This window comes from Monodelphis domestica, chromosome 7, assembly GCF_027887165.1.
Source record: "Monodelphis domestica isolate mMonDom1 chromosome 7, mMonDom1.pri, whole genome shotgun sequence".
Lineage (NCBI taxonomy): Eukaryota > Metazoa > Chordata > Mammalia > Didelphimorphia > Didelphidae > Monodelphis > Monodelphis domestica.
The window spans coordinates 146,726,194-146,744,446 of NC_077233.1; the positions used below are offsets into that span (position 1 = coordinate 146,726,194).

At 40.1% G+C, this 18,253-nt stretch overlaps 1 protein-coding gene across 1 annotated transcript in view; it reads left to right on the forward strand.

The window, feature by feature from the left end:
- The window catches only part of LOC100618936 (serine protease 27-like), a 49,206-nt gene extending 33,595 nt beyond the window's left edge, over window positions 1-15,611 (forward strand). Inside the window, exons 3-6 of the mRNA XM_056806285.1 lie at window positions 3,569-3,731; window positions 7,190-7,467; window positions 14,908-15,074; window positions 15,342-15,611. Coding sequence (XP_056662263.1) covers window positions 3,569-3,731; window positions 7,190-7,467; window positions 14,908-15,074; window positions 15,342-15,611 — 878 coding nt within the window. The remainder of the gene's footprint in view (window positions 1-3,568; window positions 3,732-7,189; window positions 7,468-14,907; window positions 15,075-15,341) is intronic.
- Window positions 15,612-18,253: the final 2,642 nt, after the last annotated feature.

Consider the following 18,253-nt stretch of genomic DNA (forward strand, 5'->3'; position numbering starts at 1 on the left):
GGGATCCTCCAGGTTGCCTAACAATTGACCAGGAAGGAAATGTTGCCTTTTCTGGAGTCAGAACTAGAAGCATTGTCTATACCCCATGTCAAGATTCTATTAAATTCCTACTTTATAACTGCAGTGTTTAAGAGTTGAAAGGTAAAATATATCCAGTAACTCTCCTAGACAAATATCCTCAAGAGCCAGCTGTGCCTTTGGGAAAAGTGAGTTGAGAACGGAGTTTGAAGTTCAAGGCCCCCTAGGAGGAACAAGTTTCTCTCCACTCTGACTCATAATACTATACCTTATAAATTCCAATTTTATGCAGTAAATGTGTTTGAATCTATAAGAGTGTGTTTCCCTTTGGATCTCATAAAGTTGGGAAGAATCTATGAATCTTACTGGGAAATAAGGGAAAATACAAACCATTATTAACAAATGTATGAAATATTATATATGAATGATTTTATATTCTATCTCCTAGGCCATGGCAAAGGGTTTAAAACACCTCTGAGGCAGAGGGCAAAGGCCCTGTGCCAATGTCCCTGGAGCTTCACTTGTAGTTTCTTAAGGTCTTGAGTTCCCTCTAGTGACCAGAAGGAATATTATACTCTGTAAAAGATTAGCTAGCCCGTGGAAGTATCCCTGAAAAGAATATCAACTGACGGTTGACCCAAATGTTGCATTCTGTGTTCATTTAAAACTGGATTTTTACCTGTATGATCACACATGGGAGTCAATATTCCAAACAAATATGATGTAGACATTTACTACATTTGGGAGATGAGCATCTGTTTTCTATTGTCATTCAGTCATTTTTCAGTCATGTCTAGCTCTTCATGACTCTATTTGGGGTTTTCTTGGCATAGATGCTAGAGTAGTTAACCATTTTCTTCTCCAGCTCATATTTTCAGATGAAGAATTGAAGCAAACAGAGTTAAGTGACTTTCCCTTGGTCACATAGCTAGTAAGTGTCTGAGGCCAGATTTCAATTCACAAAGATGAGTCTTCCTGACTTCAGGTCCAGTATTCTATGCACTATATGATGCCCCATTTGAACATGTTGGTTCACATTGGCTTGTTACAATTTCAAGGCATACAAAGGTGTATATGGGGGAAAGAGAAAGCAATACAATAATTTTGCAAGTTGAATAGGGATGAAGTAAGGATGTCCTTACTCCAGCTAGGTGGTAGAGTGGATTGAGTGTCAATCTTGGACCTGAATTCAAATCTGGCCTCAAATCTGGCAAACCACTCCAGTATCTTTGCCAAGAAAATCACAAAAGGGGTCATAAAGAGCCAGACACAACAGAAAAATAATTAAACAATAAATATCAGTAAAGCATTTCAGGAAGAGATGGTGAGACAAATATCATTTAATATCATTTATCATTACAGGCATAGGGAGCACTCAAGGAGAAGCTGTGTTCCAGACCTATACCAGGATGGCATTGTGAAGGGGCAAGTGTTAACTTGAAGGTTTGTTGATCACTCCCCAGTTCTAGGTCATAGATCCAGGGTACACAGACAAGGGAACCTGTACCCACTTCCCCACTGCCATCCCCTAGCAGTCTCAGGTCCTAGGCAGTATACCCAAGGGGGTAGGTTCAGAAGCAAGGAGCAGTGTTATGGCTTACATCCCAGGAGTGCAGCAAGTTTCCGTTCCAGTTTCTAACCTGATGTAAAGCCCACAAAGGAATAATCAGGACAGGATCACAGCCCAAAGTGGATCCTGCAGTTCTGGCCCTCTGAACCAACAGTGTCTGCTATTAAACACTCTCAGTTTGTCTTTATTAAACTCCAGCTTACTAACCTCTCCCACAGTCTATGGATGTACCTTTCTTTAGGAGGCAAAGGAATCTTGAGAAATAACAGTTGAATGTTATTCTGTAGAGTTACCACTGATGTCTTCAATGAGGCTATGAGAAAAAACTAAGAACCATTTTAAATACTATCTTGTAAAGAAACTTCATGAAAAGTATTCTTGAGAGATGTTAGATGCGGAATGGAATGAAGTCAGCAATAATAATAAATGTTAGGGGTGTCTCTGGCTGTGATCTTTCTCATAGCTTATCCATTATAATAATTTCTTATGCCTTTATTTTACTAATTGTTATACTATTTTTTTAAAGCATATAACCAGGAGACAGCTGGGTGGCTCAGTGGATTGAGATCCAGGCCTAGAGACGGAGGTCCTGGGTTCAAATGTGGCCTCAGACACTTCCCAGCTGTATGACCCTGGGCAAGTCACTTAACCCCCATTGCCTAGCCCTTACCACTCTTCTGCCTTGGAACCAACATAATATTGATTCTATGACGGAAGCTAAGGGTTTTTTTAAAAAAGCATATAACCAGTAACCTTCATGTTTAGGAGATTTTGAAATGTCGGGGGAAATGTAAGAGAAAAACTGAGAGACAGAGACAGAGTCAGAGAAATGAGCAACTGGGAAAAGGAAGAGAAAAGGAAGTTTCTTCAGTTTAGTAAATATGTAATAAACTGGAATGGGGGTTCAAAGTGAACTAACTATTTAATAAGAAATGCTGGGGGCAGCTGGATAGCTCAGTGGATTGAGAACCAGGCCTAGAGACAGGAGGTCCTAGGTTCAAATCTGACCTCAGATGCTTCCTAGCTGTGTGACCCTGGGCAAGTCACTTGACCCCCATTGCCTAGCCCTTACCACTCTTCTGCCTTGGAACCAATATACAGTATTGATTCCAAGATGGAAGGTAAGGGATTAAAAAAAAATTTTAATAAAAAAAAGAAATGCTGCAACATTAGAATTAATGAGGAATATCAAAGCACAACACCTCGATAGCCTTAGAACCTGGAATAAGAATAAGTGAGGAAAAATAAGCCAATAGTAAATAGAGAGAAGGTTGATGATATTGGGAGAGAGGAAGTGTTGACTCAAAACCCTGTTACCTTTACGTATTTCAATGTTTTTGGTGGTAGTTACCAAAAAGAAGACTTTTTTAAATAACTGGAAGAAACTTAAGTTAAAAATATCTATTATTTCTTTCCTCAACAAGCATTGAGCACCCATATAGCCCTGACCTAAGTTTTATGGGAGTCAAGACAGGGAAAGTATCCACCCTCTATTTATCTCTACCCTGAGGACCCAATAAAAAGTAAAGTAAATAATGGATGTCATTTTCTAATTTCTTTCCCTGGGAGCACAATAGAAAAGGGATTCTGACCTTAACATCAAGTAGTAACACCAAAGAAAGGAAAATGGATGCATTCAATCAAGCTTTCCTTCTGCTGCTCCCCTTGCTGGGGGTACTGAGTGACCAGGCCACAGAGAGCAGCTACTTCAACTTCACCTCTACTTTCTCTTTAAGAAATGCCAAAGAGATAAACATGACATCAGGTGGGATACTTACCTGATGGGAAGTCCGGGGAGAGGAGGAGATGAAATGAAGGGGATGGGGAGGGAGGAAAGAAAATGCTGAATACCCAGATTCTGAAAGTGGAACAGGGGGTGAGATGTCAGAATCCAGGACTGATGGGAGGCTACCTAAGTGCTCAAAGAGGAAGAGCTGAAGCCAGTGAGATTTGACAGTCCTGTTTATTCTCTCTCTACAGTGTGTGGGCGCCCCCAGAGCAGCAGCCGAATTGTCTCCGGGCAGGATGCCCAGGCAGGGCAGTGGCCATGGCAAATCAGTCTTCGCGAAAATGGAATGCACGTATGTGGTGGCTCACTCATTTCTCCAAGTTGGGTGCTAACAGCTGCCCACTGTTTGGACTAGTGAGTATCCGTCCTGGACTGAAGAAGGAGGGCTGCCCTAAGAATGGTCTTGAGAACTAAGATAAAGAGGGTCTTAGCTACTTCTTCCCATCTACAAAATGAGAGCAATCCTAGGCTTAGGACGTTACGATGCACTGCTTTGTAAGCAAGATAGGTTTAATATCCACGCAGGCTTATGTATGGATGCGCCAAAAATACTGAAATATATCCTAACAGGTCAGCAGCACTCTTTATAATGGGGCTCTCCATGATCTAGAGCCCTTTAAGTGTGAGGCTGTAAGGAAGCTTTCCCAGTCTCTGGGGACCCCTGGTTGCTATAGCTACCACAAATGCTACTCTTGCTTCCTTCTTCCCATTTTCTCCCCCTCTACTGCTTCAGAAAGGCTCTAGTTTGGAAGAAAGAAGGATACCAATCTGATCCGGTAACTTGGTTACCTCTCTCTTATCCCTCTATGATCCTCTTTCCCAACTTTTAAGCAGGACTTCCTCAACAGCTCCCCTTTCTCCTCCTTCCCAATCCTAGCAAGCTTCCTTCTCTGTCACAAGTCTCCAGTCTCTCCCTACTCCAATCTATCTTTCACTCAGTTGTCAAATTAATTTTTCCAAAGCATCAGTCGGATTCTGTTATTCCTATACTCCTATATATACCTATACTCTGTCATTCCTATACGAGGGAGCCTATAGTGGCTCCCTGGCACCTCCAAGATCAGATATAAAATCCTTTGTTTGGTGTTCAAGATCCTTCATAACCTTCCGCCTCCCACTTTTCCAAGCCTCTTGCATCTCATACCACCTCCATCCACACCCCATTTACCCTAAAGTCTAATGACATAGGCTTCCTTGCTGTTCCTTGGACAAGGCACTCCATCTCTTTGACCCAGGATATTTTCACTGGCTGTCTCCCATGCTACAACGCTTTCTTTTCTCTCCTCCCCTGCTGGCTTCCCTGGCTTCTTTCAAGTCCCGGCTAAAACCCTATTGGAAAAGGCTTCAGGAGGCCCTTTCCAGTCTCCCTTATTATTAGTGCCTTCTGTTGATTATCTTAGTTTGTTCTGCCTAAATCTTATCAGTCCATACCTGTTTGTGTGTTGTCTCCCCTATTACATCATGAGCTCCTTGGATGCAGAGACTAGCTTTGATCTAATTCTCTATATCCTCAGTGCTTCGCAAAGTGCATGGAACATAGCAGGACCTAAATAAATGTTTATTGACTGACTGGCCTGAAAATTCTCACCACACCTCCAATCTAGTGATGACTTCATTCCCTGAGAGTCATTTACTGAACTTCTGCTGAACTCAACAGTTTCTATAGAGCAATACCAGGGTTGGTGGTAAACAGTTAACTGGGCTGGGGGTAGGGAGGGAGAGGAAGGCTGTATAGGCACTTTTTTTTTTTTACAGAATTTTATTCTGCATATCAATAGTTTCTTAAGTTTAGATAATCAGCTTAAAAATTAATCAATGGGGGGCAGCTGGGTGGCTCAGTGGATTGAGAGCCAGGCCTAGAGACGGGAGGCCCTAGGTTCAAATCTGGCCTCAGCCACTTCCTAGCTGTGTGACCCTGGGCAAGTCACTTGACACCCATTGCCTAGCCCTTACCACTCTTCTGCCTTGGAGCCAATACACAGTATTGACTCCAAGATGGAAGGTAAGGGTTTAAAAAATAATAATAATAATAATCAATGTTCAGGGGTAGTTCAGATAGAGTCAGGCCTGCAGATGAGAGGTCCTTTGTGCAAATCTGACCTCAGACTTATGATAAAGAATGCAATCCACCTCCAGAGAAAGAACTATTGGAGTCAGATGCAGATCAAACATATGATTTTTCACGTTAGTTTATTTGGGTTTTTATTTTGGTGTTTTGGTTTTATAAGATTATTTTCTTACTAAAATGAGCAATATGGAAATACATTTTCATGATAATATATGTATAACCCAGATCAAATTCCTTGCCAGCGCCAAGAAGGAGGAAAGGATAGGAGGAAGGGAAACAATTTGGATCACATAACTTTGGAAAACTAATGTGGAAATGTATTATTGTATGTAATTGATAAAATAAAATATATTTACAAATCAGATTTCAGATACTTCCTAGCTATGTGATCCTGGGCAAGTCACTTAACCCCCATTGCCTGACCCTTGCCATTCTTCTGCCTTAGAACCAATACTTAGTATCAATTCTAAGACAGCAGGTATGAGTTTTTTAAAATAAAATAAGCCCAATTGGTAACAGTTGCTGATTCTCATGAGCTGGTCAGAGCTGGCTCCAGAAAATTCCCAACCTTGGCTTACATCTTAAAGAAAAGAAAGACTCTGAAAAGCAGAGATGAGGATAGAGAGAGTACTTGCAGAAACAGAGATCAGCCTAAAGAAAATTCCTAGAGGAAAGTAATTCTAGCAACTGGTTCCCTCCTCTGACTAATCCAGATGTATACTCACCTGGCTAAAAGAAAGGCCAGTGGCCACAATTTCTGGACCTTTTTTTTAAACTAAGCTATGCAATTATCCCATCAGCCCTCTCACATGGCAGATTCATTCCTCGTTTCCATGTTGTTTGGGGGGGGAGGTAGAGTGGTACCCTTCTAACTGTGTGTACATTTTTTTTCTCCTATAGTTATCTAGCTTTAAAAAATTAAGCATGTCTATATTATTGCTGCTTTTCAGACTCCTTATTCCTAGCTCTCATCAATATTTCTGAGGTAGCTTGCTTTAAGGGTCTCCCTTAATGCTACTGTCTTCCTTTTGTCAGTTATCTCCAAATTACCTTGTATAAGACTTTGCTTTTATATAGTAGTTCCCGTGTTGTCTCTCTCAGTAGGTTGGGAGTTCCTTGAGAGGAGGGGCTGTCTTTTACCATTCTTTGTATTTCCAGCTCTTGGCCCAGTGACTGGCACATAGTGGGGTGTTTCATAAATGTTTAGTGACTGATGATGTCAGCAGGACCTATATATATTAAAATCATAAGTCAAGCACTGATTAGTTTTATGACAATGAACAAATCATTCAACTTTCCAGTTTACTCATTTGGAAAATGATGACAAAAAATAATACTTACATATAGGCAGCTAAAGAGCACAAGCCAAGAGTTGGGAGGACCTGGGTTCAAATATGGCTAAGATGCTTTCTAGTTTTGTTCTCTTGAGAAATTCTTATCCACATGAAAAAGCTTCCAGGTTGATCCAAGGTTCTACTCTTCCATTTCCTATCTTAGAACTAGCCTACATTGACTATGTCTTCAGTCCAGTCCTGAGAAATTCACTTAAGATCTAAGCCTTCAATGTTTTTCCAGAATTGTTTCCCTGTGATGCTTCCCCACACTGACTCCACCACACACACACACACACACACACACACACACACACACACACACACGCACGCATGCACACACACACATTTTCTCTCTCTATCTCTCTCTAGTCTCCAAAACTATTCCTTCTTTCCCTTTTTTCTTCCCCTAGCTCCATGGTTCCCTCAGATTACACGGTAGTAGTGGGCTCACTCTCATCCAACCCGAACTTCAATGATGATGTGCAGATTCAAACAGTGCTCCAGTTAATCCCACACCCCAGCTATCAAGAAAGATTTGGTCCTGGGGACATTGCTTTGGTTCGAATGAAGTCACCAGTCAACTTCAATAACTTCGTGATCCCCATCTGCCTTCCAGCAATTGAAGACCAAATAGTCGAAGGGAATCTATGCTGGGTGACTGGCTGGGGACAGATTGGGGAATATCAACGTAAGCATGGGCCATGGGAGATGGGTCTGTATAAAAATAATTTTTCTATTTTCCCTAGCATACAGTCTTTCAGGCAACACTGCAGTTTTTTTCCCAGGTAAAAGATAGAGCCCTGGACCTTAAACCTCGGGCCCAAAGGCAACTTCCAGGGAAATCCAGGTCCTTCTTAAAACTGTTCCAGGAGATCTTTGTCAACCTCAAGAAGTCACTTTTCAGGGGCAACTGGATAGCTCAGTGGATTGAGATTCAGGCCTAGAGACAAGAGGTCCTAGATTCAAATCTGGCCTCAGACATTTCTTAGCTGTGTGACCCTGGGCAAGTCACTTGATCCCCATTGCCTAGCCCTTACCACTCTTCTGCCTTTCCAAGACAAAAGGTAAGGGTTTAAAAAAAAAAAGTCACTTTCACTGCTTTTAAAGTCTTAAATCATTGTTGAACTTGAAGTACATAGCCTCCTTAATTTCCTTGAGCCTAAATCTGCTTGGTTCTGCTATGTCCAATCCCTAATTCATTGTTCCCTACTGCAACTGATACTATTTCTGCTGCCTAATTCTACTCCATAGTTTCTTCTTTTAAGCTAAGTGGCAAAGAGGATAGAACTCTGGGCCAGGAGTCAGGAGATTCCCCTTTCTAAGTTCAATCTAGTCTCAAGAACTTACTAGTTGGATGACCCTGGGCAAGTCACTTAATCTTGTTGGCCTCATTGCCCTCATCTGTAAAATGAGCCAGAGAAGGAAATGGCACACTACTCCAGGATGTCTGCCAAGAAAACCTCAAAAGGTGATACAAAAGAGTCAGAGCAGTTGAACATCAAAGTTTCCTCTTTTGTTTCTTATTCCAGTCCCCACGTCCTTCAGATTTCAAGTTCATTTTGAAGAGTTTATTTATGGGGGAGAGGAGAATATACAAATTTTAAAATAATACACCACTAAAGTTTCACCTTATAGTCATGTAGGATTACAGAGGACTTTCCTCTGAGCAACTCCATGAGGTAAGTCATATAAGAGTTACTATACCTACAGGAGAAAATCAAAGGTCAGAGAAAAGAAGTGACTCACCCAGAATCACATAACTAATAAATACCAGAGTCAAGATTAGAGCCCCAAACTGCTAACTCTGAGATCCAAGGTTCTTCTCACTGTACTGCATTGCCTTTCCAAAGAAAAAATAAGAAAATAGGAACATAGTATTCCTATCATCTCAAAAAGAGATGTTCCCACACTGAAAGTACAAAAAGTCATAAGAAGCCAGCTAAAGCTGCTTCTGCTAAGTAAATGGCTACAAAAAAAGGACCATTCACATTTAGGACAATCTGTGGGAAATCTTTCTTACTTGCTAACTCAAATTAGATTACCTCAGTGGTATGAAACTCAGAGTTTAACAGATCCCTATAAAATATCAACTTGGAACACTACAAATTAACATTATCTATGTTGTATTGTATATTTGTTTTGTGAAACATTTTCTAAGTACATTTTAATCTGGTTCAGGTAATATTTAGGGAGTTTTGCTGGCTGCTTGTGATTTTGACATCTCTGGTCTCTAAGGTCATAAGTCCTGTCATTCTACAAAGTTATGTTAAAGTTATTTTTATTTACTCAAGTGTGTTCTAGAGTTCAACAGGAACTTAAAAGGAAGTTTTTTAAAGTCAAAGAACTTTAAATCTTAGCATGTCGAAGGTGAAAGATATTTTAGAGATTATATGGTCCAACTTCCTCATTTTACAGGTGAGAAAACAAAGGCAAAAAGGGGGGTGGGTAGGGGGAAGATCATCCAAAATCAAATGTTGGCTAGTGGCAGAGCTAGGACTAAAACCAGAGAGCAGTGACAGCCCATATAGGGCACCATGCTGCAGAGTTGAAGGATGAAGACCCTCTCTTTGTCATCTCTTCTGAGTACTTGATCCCACCCATCTCTGGGAGCTTTCTGCCCTTAATCAGTCGCTCTCTCTTTCCCTAAATTAATGACCTCTCCTTATCTACCGCTTCCTTCTTTGTTGCCTTCAAACATACCTAGATCCTCCTCTATTAATAAAAAATAATTGACCTTCATTTGACCCTACTATCCCCTTGGCTATATTCTCCCTTTAAGTCCTAAAATAAACTATCAATGTTCCTGATCTTCACATTCTTACCTCTTACTCACTTCATGACCCTTTTCAATCTGGCTTTGGAGCCCAATAGGAAACTGCTTGATTGAAATTATTTTCTCCAGTGATCTCCTTCTTCACTGTTAAATCCAATGGCCTCTTCTCAGACTTCATTCTTCTTGATCTCTCTGCAATGTTTGACATCATTTGCCACTTTCTCTTTCAGGATATTCTCTCCCCCATGAGTTTATGTGACATTGCTTTCTCTTGGTTCTCTTTTTATCTGCTAATCCTTCCCAGTCTGCTTTGCAGAATACTCCATATAGTGATCCCTATCCATGGGTACCACCCAATTTTCTATCCTAGGTCCAATTCTCTACTTTTCCTGTTAGACTATTGGGAAGGTCTCCCTTCTGTAAGGTCAGGGACTGATTTTTGTTTTTCTTTGTATCCCCAGGGCTTAGAATAGTGCCTGGCACATAGCAGGCACTTAGTAAATGTTTATTAACTGGCTAACTACTCTCTATATTCTCTTTCTTGGTAAACTCATTAGATGCAGTGAGTTTAACTATCAACTAGATAACTTTCAAATCTCCACATGCAACCCTTATCTCTTTCCTGAGTTCCAGTCCAACATTTCCAGCTATCTGATGGACATCACCTGGATGTCCCATGATGGAATTCATTCTTTCTAGCCTTTCCCTTCTCTTTTCCAATACTCCTCACACCTCACAGCCTCCCAACACCCCTATTTCCATTAAGGACACCCCAGGTCCTCCAGTACACTAAGTTTTGAACTCCTTCTTGACTTTTCGCTCTCCCTAACCTTCATATAAAATGAATTGCTAAATCTTATAGATTCTGTCTCCATGATATCTCCTGTATCCTTCCCCTTTTCTTTACAATCATCTTAGTTCTGGCTCCCATCATGTCTTGCCTGGACCACTACAGTAGTTTCCTAAATGTCTTCCAACTCCAGTCTCTCCCATCTCTAATCTACTCTCTACACAGCTGCCAATTTGATATTCCTAAAGTGCAGTTCTGACCATTCCACTCCCCTGCTCAAGGAACTTCAGGTCATCCCTAGGATAAAATATGAGTGCCCCTACATGGCATTCACAATCAGGCTCTGGCCTACTTTTTTTTTTTAATTTTTTTAATTTGGTCAATTTCGAACATTATTCCCTGGTTACAAAAATCATTTTCTATTCCTCCCTCCCCTCCCCCCACCCGTCCCATAGCTGACGTGCAATTTCATGTGTCCTTGACCAGAATCCATTTCCATATTGTTGGTATTTGCACTAGGATGTTCATTCAGAATCTGCATCCCCATCTGGCCTACTTTTTAAGATGGCTCACATTATCCCCCTTTCCAGTGTAATTGGGGTTCCATTCATTTAAATAAAGTATTAGATATTTCCTAGCATCAGATACTATAGTAGACACTGGAGATGCCAAAACAAACATGTGAAATAGTTGGTGCCTTCAGGGTGTACACTGATAAGTAAATGTGTAAACTAAATGGACTGGGGGCTGGAGGGTGGGAGGTGGAGTCAATGAAAGTATTAACTAGAAAAATCAGGATTAGGGAGCTTTCTGGAGAATGTGTCACTTGAGCTGAGCCTTGAATGGAGCTCAAGGTAAGAGGATAAGTAGGGAAAGGGTTCTAGGCATGAGTGAAAGACAAAATCATAGAGGTAGAAGGAGGACTGTCATGCACAGAGTGACAGTAAGTAGGCCACTATAACTGGAATATATCCCTCATTCAAGAATATCTACCACACATAAAAATGAAATCAGTCTAAAAGATAAGTTGACAGATCAAATTGCCTACTCACACAGGGAGGGGAAGGATAAGAGAGGGAGGAAGATGATTTCAATCCTATAATTTAGGAAAACTTGTATGGAAATTGGTTATCATATGTAACTGGTAAAAAGATAGGTTGGTCTATTCTGGAAAGTAATTTGAAATCAATATGAAAAAATTGGCCAAAACATCCATAGCTTTTGAACCAAGGGTTCCACTAATAGCCATATATTAAGGAGCCCAAAGAGAGAAGGATCCCAAATATACTGAAACATTCATAACATCTCTTTCTGTGGTAATAAGATATGAAAAATAAAAATAAAGTAGGGGTCCAAAGACTGAGGAATGGTATCATTTATGTGTTCTGTGGACCATTTATGTACCATAAAACATACTTTTATCTTCTTCTTTATAGTGTTAATTAGGGTGGGATAAGGAATAGGTGGTAGGTAGATTATTATTCCCATCTTCCTCAACACTCTCCTTTTCCTTACTTTCCTATTTCTGTTGATGGCACCACCATCTTCCCAGAGATCCAGGTTCACAATATATCATCTTTGATTCTTCACTTTCCCTTCCCCACTCTGATTACTCAATCAGTTGCCAGGTCTTTCCATTTTACCTCTTCAATCTCTCTCATATCCACTCCCTTCTTTTTATTGTACATGACTGTAATCAAGCTGTAAAAAAATTACTAATGTTCATGAAGAAAGCGAAGAAACCTAGGAAGATTTGTGTGAACTGTTGCAGTGAAATGGAAACAGGAAAACAATATGTTTCATGACTACAGAAATGTAAACAAAAAGGCAAAAAACAAACCTTAATGAATAAGCTTGAACTTTGAGAATAACTAAGAAAATGCATCTCCCTTTATTGAAAAGGTGGGAGACTGGCTATAAAAATAGTATACTTCACCCCCAAAGTCAGATGTGTTAGATACATTTGTTGGTTTTGCTAAACTGCTTTTCTTCATTTCCTTTTTAATCTTTGTTACAAGGTAAGTTCAGTGTCCAGGAAGGGAAAGGGCTATAGAAGGAAATGAGTGTGATCTAAAAAAAAAAAAAGTCCAATTTTAAAATGATAGGTTGGAGCCAAATTATGAAAGCCTTTAAATGTCAAATCAAGGTAAGAAGATAAGCAGGAAAAGGGTTCTAGGCATGAGTGAAAGACAAAATCAGAGAGGGAGAAGGAGGAATTGTATTTTCTAGGAAATCACAGACATTTCTCAAATAAAGAAATTAAAGAGTCAGATCTATGCTTTAGGAATGTCACTTTAGCAGCTGTATGGGGATGTTGCTGATATCATCTTTGAGGTTGTGGTCCTGATGTTCCTCTTGGCATTCATCATGACTACTAGGCACCAAAAGATTCCATTTATTGCCCCTTATATCACCACCCAGACTCACCCTCACTATATGAACTGTACTCATTTAAAGACTTTAATATTTTTTGTGTCCTTTAATTAGGATCATTGGTTCACCCTAGTTGTTACCCATATTTTCTGCACGTGAACACAGACCTCTGAGATCATGGAATTTCTTCTTCTTTTTTTGGACTTTGCAAACTCCTGTGAGCCTCTGGGCATTTCACTTCCTGTTCTATGTTGTAGCTACTCCCATGGTGTCTAGCTTGATGGATATGTAGGTTTTTATACTCTCCCTTCTTTTTCAGATTACCCTTTGATAGACTTGTTAAATCTCTAGAAAGATTTTGCCCAGTCCTATATAAATGGACTGAATTCCTGGCCAAGAGCTAGACCTGAAATAGGGAAACCAATTAGAAGACTTTTGCAATAATTCAGGCAATGGGTGATAAAGCCTGGGTCCTTTGAGTGGAAACAAGGGGGTGGATATGAGAGATATTGAGGATATAAAATGGAAAAGATTTGGCAACTAATTGGGTAAATAAAGGGAGAAAAAGTAATTGAGGAATCAAAAATGATAAATTGGGAATCTGGGTGACTGGAAAGATGGTAGCACCATCAAAAAAATAGGAAAATTAGGAAGAAGATGTTGGGGGAGAATGGGAATAATATACTACACACCACTAATCCCTTGCCCCTGGATAATTGAGACTGTAGATAGAGGAAGATGTTAAGAGAAAATAAAGATCATGTATAAAATGCAGATAATCTAGTGCAAAAATCAAAAGAACCAATCAGATTTTAATTTCAGAGCACAAACTCTGCTGCCACATATACTCTCCACCATTTTGTTATTTTTCTGTTATTCAGTCATGAGAAACCAGGCTATATAAATCATTGATTGTTCCATTTGTACAGGTCCTTACAATTAAGCATCTTTTCATTTTAAAAATAGAAGACCCCAAAACTTATTCATCCTCCTATCAACTAAACTGAAACCTAATCCTTCCTCCTTCTACCTTGGAAAGCCCCTCTTAGACTTAATTTTGTACCCTAAATTGTATCCTGGTTAATCATTTTGTTATAATTAATTAATTTTGGATATTTGATTAGTTTTTTTTAGTATAATAATTTGCTTGACTTTGTACATGGGGTCTTTGGACTAACTGAGAAGCCTATCAACCATTACTTTTTTGCTAACTAGACAAATCACTTTTAGCCAAACTGTTCCTCAGTTATTATTGAGTTTTATATTACAAGTGTGATGAAAATGGAAATAGGTTATTATGATTCCTGAAATTTTAAATATATTTCTAATAAAGGATTAGGGCAAAAACAATCATAACTAGCATTTACATAGCACTTTAAGGTACACAAATCATATTACAGATATCATCTCCTGCCATTCTCAAAAATACTTGAAAAATAGGAAGGTGGGGAGGGGACATATAAGTATTTATTAAGCACCTACTATGTGCCACCACTGTGCTAGGTGCCTTACAAATATTATCATCTCCATTTCACAGATAAGGAAACTCTGGTTAAGAGGTTAAGTGCCTTGCCTAGGGTCATACAGCTAAGTAAATGTCTGAGGCAGAATTTTCAAGCCCAGCAGCTCTCTATCCACTTTATCATCTTAGCTGCCTAGAGAAAAACACACTGCAAAGCCAAGCAGAAAGTTTATGGATGACTGCAAGCTTCTCATATAGAAAAATAAGAGGGTAATTAACTAATAAGTGTAGTATAATAGCAAGAGCTCTGGATTCAGGGCTAAAAATCACAACTTCCAACTATTCCCCTGTATGATCTGGGGTAAGTAATTTCTCCTTTATGAGTCTCAGTTTTCTCATTTTAAAAATAAGGGGAAAAGTTATACTACCCAATTAAAAAAAAAAAAGATTATTATGAGAAGAGTCCTAGATCATGGGATCTGGATTTAGAGCTAAAAGAAACCCCTACGTCATCTGGTCCAACCCTCTTATTTTACAGATGAGGAAACTGAGTCTTAGCAAGACAAATAATCTGTCAGGATCACAGAAGCATTAAATAGCAGTCAGAATTCGAAGCCATTCTATCAAAGTGCGAGCACAAGATTATTTTTACTTAGTTATTTTCTCCCCCATCTCAGATTCAACCATCTCTTGAGCCATCTATAACCTTGTCTTCCTCTCATCTGCACAGCGCTCCCTCCACCTTTCACCCTGCAAGAATTAGAGGTGCCTCTCATTAGCCCCCAGACCTGTGATTACTACTACCACAAGGAATCAAATATCTCTCCCTCTAAGACCATCATCTCATCTTCTATGATTTGTGCTGGCTTCCCTGAGGGCCAAAAGGACTCCTGCCTGGTAAGATGGTTCACCCAGACTGCTTCCAGGCATCCTCTCCCATCCCCGATATTCCAGGATGTCCCCTCTCTGTTGTCTGTTATCCACACCTTCTACTCTACTGCAAATAGCCTGTCTAACCCAGCATCTCTCCCACACCCATTCAGCATTTCACTCTCCCTCCCTGGGATCCCAAGCCAGCCCTGAAAAGCCCCAGCTCCTCTGCTGAACACTTCCCTTTCCAGGCTTTCCCATGATCCCTATTAACCATTCCTTTAACCTTTCCAGGGTGACTCTGGAGGACCACTGGTTTGCAATATCAATGACGTCTGGTTCCAAGCTGGACTTGTAAGCTGGGGAGAAGGTTGTGCCCGACGCTATAGGCCTGGAGTCTACACCAACGTCATTGCCCACAAAAATTGGATCCTAAACATAGTTCCAGAAGCTGGGATCATTGATGCGGCTGCTCCTGGACCCACCAGGCTGTTCCTCCCTATATTGCTGCTACCAATTCTACTTTTATTGGGGAGAGCCTCCTTTGACTTGGAGATGTGCTAAAAGTGTGGTCAGCCTTCCATCTGTCTCCTTACCTGCTCCTAGACCTATTTCTCAACCTTCTCTCCCAAGATTTACCATCATATATTCTCTCTTCCAGACAGGTTGAGAAAATAAACCTAAAATACAGTTGTTGTGGTTGTTTTTAATGTGGAAAAAAGACTTAATTAAGGTGAGGAGAGATGGCTGCATTAACAAGGATGATGTGGTGGCCAAGAAAGCTATATGATCTTGCACTGCATTGGTAGAAACACAGTGTCCACAAAATGAGAAATGCTCATCCCAATGTCTTTTGCCCTTATCAGATGACATCTGGAGGAATGTGTTCAATTGTGAGCACTGTACTTTAGAATTACTAATAAACTGGAGAGGGTCCAGAGGATGGTGACTGAGATGGTGAGGGAACAGAACCAAATGGAATGCTTAGCCTTATCAAGTTTGAGGTGGAGTTGGGAGACATGACCCCTATTATCAAATATCCAAAGGAATATCATTTGGAAGATGAATTACATTTACTATACTTGGCCCCTCATGAAGAACTGGGATCAACCAATGGAAGATACAAGGCAACAGACATTGCCTCAGAACAGGGTAGAACTTCCTGATGTTCAGAGCTGTCCAGCGATGAAATGAGCTACCTTATAGAGACTCCACTGGGTGGGCTGTTGTCTTAAGTGACTTCTAAATCGCCTAGGTTGGTCTCTTTCTTGTTTTCCTTACAATACCAAGCTCATTCTTGCCTTGCCTTGACTTTTTTTCTCCTGTTGTGCCTTGTGCCCCCCCCCACACACACACACAGACATATGTCTCCTACCATCCTTCAATCCCAATCTTACCTAACCTTCAAAAACCTTCTCTGTGAAGCCAGACAGCCCTGATGATTCCAGATTACATGATTTCCCCTTTCTCTGGCATCCTATACCATTTGTGTTCAGTGCCACTGACGCCCAGCCCAGGATCTCCCCAATTTAAAACATCTTCAGTTGATTAAGACCCAGACCAAGAATGGAGGATCATGGGTTCAAATCTGGACTCAGATGCTTTCTAGCTGTGTGACCCTGGACAAGTCATTTGACCCCCATTGCCTAGCCCTTACTACTCTTCTGCATTGGAACCATTACACAGTATTGATTCTAAGATGGAAGGTAAGGTTTTTTTTTAATTAAAATTAAATATCTTCTAAGTCTTCAAAGTCCAGGATCATATTTCTGCATCATAAAATGATCCATAAAAGTCTGACCATGTAGTATGTACTTTCTGATTCTCTACTCAATTCAATTTTGCCTTAATGCACAGCATATAGGCATCTTGGCAGTCTTTATATCTCTTTTCTGTATTAAGGACTTTTTAAACTGCAGCGCATTCCTAGTAAATGAATTGGCTGGACTTGCTTAAACTGTATTTGAGGAAGGCTGGAACTCTTTAAAAACAAAGGCCCTGCTATCTTTCCAAAAAATATGCCTAAAGGTCATTTCCCTTGGCAATGATTGAAGCCATTTAGGTATAAGACATTAAGGCATTCATTTCCTACTGATTTTTTTTTTCATTCTGTTTACATAGGCAGTTTATTGCCCGCGATAGTTTGCTTTACTTCTGAGATCTTTCCCTGTTTCCAGAAATTAAAATGATCCTTCTCTAGACCTGAAGTAAAGTCCTTTCTGGTGTTTGTTTGTTTTCTTTTAATTTTATAACACCCTGGTTCCTGAGGCCATAGGTAACAAACTTCGGCATCCCAAAAGCATTCTGGTCCATCACTCACCATCCTACCCAACCAATCACTGCTTAGGAGCAGTTGGGAGCTGAAAAGCCAAACTATCACTGCCATAGGTCAGGATTGAGACCTTTCTAGCATAAAGTGGGAATGCTGCTGAGCCCTAGTTGGTGGCAGGGTCTCCATCTGCCTCCCTGTCACACAATCTTTGCTGTTAAAAATCTTGAGAGTCAGAGTCAAAGTTTAGCTCTACTCGTCCTGTGGCCTTTGTTCTTTTACAGTAGTATTCAACTCTTCACGATCCCATTTGGGATTGTCTTGACAAGGATACTGGAACAGTTTGCCATTTCTTTCTCTAGTTCATTTTACAGATGAGGCAACAGAGGCCCAAAGGTTAAGTGACTTGTGCAAAGTCACAGAGCTAGTCTGATACCAGATTTGAACTCAGGTCTTCCTGACTCCAGATCTAGCACTTTATCCACTGTCCCACCTAGCTGCCTGGAAGTTCTGTGACCTCAATGGAGAAATCTAGGCTAAATGACAATACAAGGTAATAAGAATAATCCCTAATGGTGTGATATATATTCTGATGAACATTTCTAACAGAGTATCTCAAGGACCACCTTCACCTTGTCCTACCCAATATTTTTATCTCATTAAACTTGTACGTGGTTTAAAGCTGGGAAAGAGAGCAAAGTCAAGATTTAAAGTGATAGCAATTAGTTAGAATGATTGTCCAAAATTGATAAGAATTATATTAAAATAGGGATAAATGTAACTTGAGTTAAAAGTACACTTGAGTTAAAAAAAATAATAATTTTTATAATTACAAATGAGGGAAATGTACCTAGACCTAGCTGTTCATGTGAAAATAATCCAGGGGAGGGGGTAGGTAGGTCAGCTTGGTGGATAGAGAATCAAAATTAGAGACAGG